We start from the raw sequence: 6,000 nt of genomic DNA, 5'->3' as shown, positions 1-6,000 counted from the left end.
CCCCACCATCATACATGGAGGGGGAAACATTATGCTTTGGAGGTGTTTTTCTGCTAAGAGGACAGGACAACTTCACTGCACCAAAGGGACGATGGACGGGGCCATGTACCATCAAATCTTGGGTGAGAACCTCCTTCCCTCAGCCAGGGCATTGAAAATGGGTCATGGATGGGTCTTCCAGCATAACAATGACCCAAAACACACGGCCAAGGCAACAAAGGAGTGGCTCAAGAAGAAGCACATTAAAAGGTCCTGGAGTGGCCTATCCAGTCTCCAGACCTTAATAGAAAATATGTGGAGGGAGCTGAAGGTTCGAGTTCCCAATCGTCATCCTGGAAACCTTAATGACTTGGAGAAGATCTGCAAAGAGGACAAAACCCCTCCTGAGATGTGAGCAAACCTGGAGGCCAACTCCAAGAAACGTCTGACCTCTGTGATCACCAACAAGGGTTTCTCCACCAACTACTCCCACTAGTCATGTTTTGTGAAGGGGTCAAATACTTATTTTACTCATTAAAATGCAAATCAATTTATAACTTTTTTGAAATGCGTTTTTCTGGGTATTTTTGTTGTTCTGTCTCTCACTGTTATAATAAACCAATAAAATTATAGACTGATCGTTTCTTTGTCAGCGGGCAAACGTACAAAATCAGCAGCCGATCAAATACTGTACATACGCTACACAAGTGTATCTTCACATTTGTCTAGTGGGGGGGGGGGTTGTAACTTGTTGAATGGGGCATTAGCATGTGTTTGCACCACAATTTCATTAATTTCTTATTTTCTCTGACTTTAAAGTGTTACTAAACCCACAACAATAAAATCAGTCTATATGCAGTAAAGCAGGCTTGTTATACTCACCGCAGAACCTGAGGGGTTAATCTTCATTGTATAAAAAGGCTGTTTAATCCCGTCTTCTCTGGTCCTCCCGTTCTTCCACTGTCCCCAAACCTTTGCCTGATAGTGCAGACCTCTGGGACAGGCTGCACATGCTCAGTGTGGTGTGTATTGCTAGAGATTTTTTTTTTTATTCTTGGGAGAGTGCATGCACAGAGCCAATCAGCACTGTCCAGACAGAGGGTCAGGGGTCCTGCAGCCTCATAGGACAGTCGGAAGAATTACAACTCTTACAAGCTTTAACCAGACACTGATAGAAGTCGCAAGACTGATATATACTGTTGATGATAAAAGGTATTTAGCAGTTAATATACCAAAATAATTGTATTTTCATGTGCCGTGTACTAAGGGAGATCAGATCTAGTGAGTGCAGCCTCCGGGGGGGGGCAGATCTAGTGAGTGCAGGCTCGGGGGGGTAGGCAGATCTAGTGAGTGCAGGCTCCTGGGGAGGGAGAGGGAGCAGATCTAGTGAGTGCAGGTTCCTGGGGGGGAGCAGATATAGTGAATGCAGGCTCCTGGGGAGAGCAGATATAGTGAGTGCAGGCTCCTGGGGAGAGCAGATATATTGAATGCAGGCTCCTGGGGAGAGCAGATATAGTGAGTGCAGGCTCCTGGGGAGAGCAGATATAGTGAATGCAGGCTCCTGGGGAGATCAGATATAGTGAGTGCAGGCTCCTGGGGAGATCAGATATAGTGAGTGCAGGCTCCTGGGGAGATCAGATATAGTGAGAGCAGAGTCCTGGGGAGATCAGATATAGTGAGTGCAGGCTCCTGGGGAGATCAGATATAGTGAGTGCAGGGTCCTGGGGAGATCAGATATAGTGAGTGCAGGCTCCTGGGGAGATCAGATATAGTGAGTGCAGGCTCCTGGGGAGAGCAGATATAGTGACTGCAGGCTCCTGGGGAGATCAGATATATTGAATGCAGGCTCCTGGGGAGAGCAGATATAGTGAGTGCAGGCTCCTGGGGAGATCAGATATAGTGAATGCAGGCTCCTGGGGAGAGCAGATATAGTGAATGCAGGCTCCTGGGGAGAGCAGATATAGTGAGTGCAGGCTCCTGGGGAGATCAGATATAGTGAGTGCAGGCTCCTGGGGAGATCAGATATAGTGAGAGCAGAGTCCTGGGGAGATCAGATATAGTGAATGCAGGCTCCTGGGGAGAGCAGATATAGTGAGTGCAGGCTCCTGGGGAGATCAGATATAGTGAGTGCAGGCTCCTGGGGAGAGCAGATATAGTGAGAGCAGAGTCCTGGGGAGATCAGATATAGTGAATGCAGGCTCCTGGGGAGAGCAGATATAGTGAGTGCAGGCTCCTGGGGAGATCAGATATAGTGAGTGCAGGCTCCTGGGGAGAGCAGATATAGTGAGTGCAGGCTCCTGGGGAGAGCAGATATAGTGAGTGCAGGATCCTGGGTTTAGTAGCACAGGTCTTGTCCCTCCCCCACCTGTAAGTGGACAGTAAAAGGAGAAGAAGCAAACTTATGGAACTCTCCTCTCTCCTCTCTCCTCCTGTCAGCAAATTTCTTGGTAGAACATGTGCACTGCAGCACAACTGATTTCTTGTGCTGCTTCTCCCAATCTTGGGACTGCATAAGGCTGATATTGGGTTAAATCCAGGAATGTAAAAGGCTTATATTTACTGAATACAGTTGGACCCCTTTCACACTGGGGCAGTTTTCAGGCGCTTTAGCGCTGGAATTGGCCTCTGCTGAGCGCCTGAAAACCTCCTACCATTCATTGAACTGCAGGACGTTCCGAAAAGTCCTGCAAGCAGCATCTTTGGGGCGGTCTGGGAGCGGTTTGTATTTAGCGCTACCAAAACGCCCCGCTCATTGGAATGAATGGGCAGCGCTTTCAAAGCACTTTGGAAGCGGCGCAACATGAGAGTTTTTAACCCCTTCTTTGGGATTAAAAGCGACGCTTAAACAGCGCTAAAGCGCTCTTGGTGAAGTAATAATGATTACAGAGCTGCATTATTTCTGTTTTTAGATCTGCCTGCAGTTCAGCTTTATAAAACCACGAGATATTTCTGACCTATTTTTAGATCTTTTTAAACAAAAGTGTTAGATTGTGTCTCTTCACTCCACTATCAACCCAATTCTCTTCTCTTCTCTCCAGGTTACTAGATTTGAAGAGGAAATGAAATGTGTGAAGAGCAGCAATGAGAATCTACAGAAACAAGTGGAGGATCTCATGAATAAGTTAAAAGAGGCGAGTGAACCTGTTTATAGATCATCTGAGGGCTGTTTCTGCACGTGTGTTAAGAACTCGTTTTTGATGCGTTTTTTTTTTTTTAATGCGTTTCCAGATACATTCCAGATGCTTCTTTCCTGTATTTTTAATTTTTTTTAATTTATTTTTTCACTGTATTGAGGTCTGATGCATTTTTGATGCATTGCAGTGCGTTTTGTGGTGCATATTATCGTGTTTCGGTGCAGGAAATATGTAGCAAGTTCTACAGAAAACAAAACCGCACTGGACTGACTGCATGTGGTATGAACTGGTCCAGAATGAAGAGCAATAAATATACTGGTGGTGAATCGGCACATCTTGATATACTAAATGTGCGGCGCTAAAAATAAATGAAAGAAACAAAATATAAATTAGATAACTATTAAACTAATCATTAAATGCATATACCTTATATACTCGAATATGTCGAGGCCCTAATTTACTACAAGAAAATGGGAAAAACTTAGTGACCCGAGTATAAGACGAGGGTGAGAAATGGGCAGCTACTGTAAGTGGAAAAGAGGGTCAACAATGCCCATTTGCAGCCTCACTGTGCCCATTTGCAGCCTCACTGTGCCCATTTGCAGCCATAGGTCCCCCAAACTTCAAACTTAGTAGTTAAGGGTTCCTAGATGCCCCCTAGCTGCAGCCAAAATTTAGGGTCTCTGAACCCAAATGGTCCCGAAATGACATTGCTGCAGATGGACACAGTTGACCGACTTTGGGGCCCCGTATCTCGGGGCCACTTAGTGCTAGGAACCCCAAATTTGGTGTGCAAACCCAGTGGAACTAGCACCATAACATATCCAAAGCTGGGGTTTCTAGCACCAAGTGGCCCCGAGATGCAGGGCCCCAAAAATCAGTTCAGAAAATGTCAAGCACTTTTCTGCAGCAGAGAATGACATTTTCCGAACTGGCTTTGGGGCCCTGTATCTCAGGGCCACTTGGTGCTAGGAACCCCAGCTTTGGATATGTTATGGTACCAGTTCCACTGGGTTCACACACTAAATTTGGGGTTCCTAGCACCAAGTGGCCCTGAGATACGGGGCCCTAAATTCGGTTTGGAAAATGAAATTGTTTGCTGCAGAAAAGTGCTTGACTCGAGTATAAGTCGAGGGGGGCACTTCCAGCACAAAAAAAATGTGCTGAAAAACTCGACTTTTTTTTTGCAAACCATAAAAACCCCAGAGGTGATCAAATACCACCAAAAGAAAGCTCTATTTGTGGGGGGAAAAAAAAAAAGATAAAAATGTTATATGGGTACAGTGTCACATGACCGCGCAATTGTCATTCAAAGTGTGACAGCGCTGAAAACAGAATTTTGTCCTGGGCAGGAAGGGGGTGAAAGTGCCCGGTATTGAAGCGGTTAAAGTTCACCTTAATACTAAAATCTGTAAATCTCCAGGCCTCCACGATCTAACACTATAACCTAGCTAGCCCTGTGAAGAAGAAATCGCTATACGTACCTTTTTCTGAAGCCGTTCCGGTCCAATCCCACGCTGAGCTGTCAGCTGCGGCTTCTCTGGAGACGGGTGCAGAGGACACAGCCAATAGCGGAAGCCTCATAGTAACTCTCTATGGAGGACGTCGTTTCCCAATTATTTCCCAGCCGGAAATGTCGGCTGTGTCCTCTGCAGAGCTTCTGATGCTGGGGATCAGAGCGACTTCAGAAACTGTATGTGTAGCGATTTCCTCTTTACAGGGATAGATGGTTTGTGTTAGAATGTGGCTGTCTGTAGATCTACAGATTTTACTCTCAGGCTGGACTTCCACTTTAAAGTAATGAACTTTTTTAACCTCCCTGGCGGTATTCCCGAGTGTGGCTTGGGGTGGATTTTCAGTACCAAAAGCGGTAACCCTGAGCCACACTCGGGATCGCATCGCAGGATCCAGGCAAAGTTACTTACCTTGTCCCCAGGATCCTGCGATGTCTCTGTGTGCGAGCCGTATCCTCCGCCGGATCTATTACAGTGCCGAGCTCCATTCCCTGAGAGTGTTGTGATGCCCGGGGACGGAGAACGGTGCCAAATTCAAAAAGTAAAAAACAACCCAATACATATACAGTGCACTGTGATCTTACAGATGACATTACTGTATCAATTTATTTCACCTCCCTTTTGTCCCCAGGGCTTTGTCCAGTGCCCTGCATGCAGCTTTATATTATAAATACTGTTCTTTCTGCCTGTAAAATGGAGATTGTCCATAGCAACCAAAAAGCGTCCCTTTTACATCAAGTGGTTTTAGAGCAGCTAGAAAACAATGATAATAAATTAGAATCACTTACAGAATTGAGGGATAGTGATTTGTGGGGAAATCTGTCATCAAACACTGAAAGTAATGAGAGCGACAATTCTGCAACTCGGCAAATTTCAGTGTTTTTGATTTGATTACTTTATTGAATCATTTTTATTATTTGTTATAATTATTTATAGTTATTTATTATATTATAATTTATGATTTCGTGTTTCAAACTTTATAATACCGGAGATGTCTACTAGACAGATTTAAGTGAGTTATTCCTAAGAATTACAGGCCTACAATATAAAACGCCAAATTTTCATGCAAAATAATTGTTCCGCTTTCAGCATAAAAAATCTGACATTATCATACCGCCAGGGAGGTTAAAAGTTGCTGACAGGCAGAAGTTTTGATAGAAGAGACTCCATCGGCCTCTTCTGTCTTGAATGCTTCCCCCTGTCTCCAGTGGACATTCAGTATTATGTGATCGCATAGAAACAGAAAAGTGATGGCGGAAAAAAGTTTGTGTGTGTATATATATATATATATATATATATATATATATATATATATATATATATATATATATATATATATATACACACACACACAAACTTTTTTCCGCCATCAC

At 44.4% G+C, this 6,000-nt stretch overlaps 1 protein-coding gene across 1 annotated transcript in view; it reads left to right on the top strand.

The window, feature by feature from the left end:
* Window positions 1-3,017: 3,017 nt before the first annotated feature.
* TPR (translocated promoter region, nuclear basket protein) overlaps window positions 3,018-6,000 on the top strand; it is a gene marked incomplete at its 5' end in the record, with an annotated part of 137,647 nt that continues 134,664 nt past the window's right edge. Inside the window, 1 exon segment of the mRNA XM_073593991.1 lies at window positions 3,018-3,110. Coding sequence (XP_073450092.1) covers window positions 3,018-3,110 — 93 coding nt within the window.

This window comes from Aquarana catesbeiana, linkage group LG07 (genome assembly GCF_042186555.1).
Source record: "Aquarana catesbeiana isolate 2022-GZ linkage group LG07, ASM4218655v1, whole genome shotgun sequence".
NCBI lineage: Eukaryota > Metazoa > Chordata > Amphibia > Anura > Ranidae > Aquarana > Aquarana catesbeiana.
The sequence above is the reverse complement of the archived record's forward strand: the minus strand, read 5'-3'. Positions and strand labels throughout refer to the sequence as shown.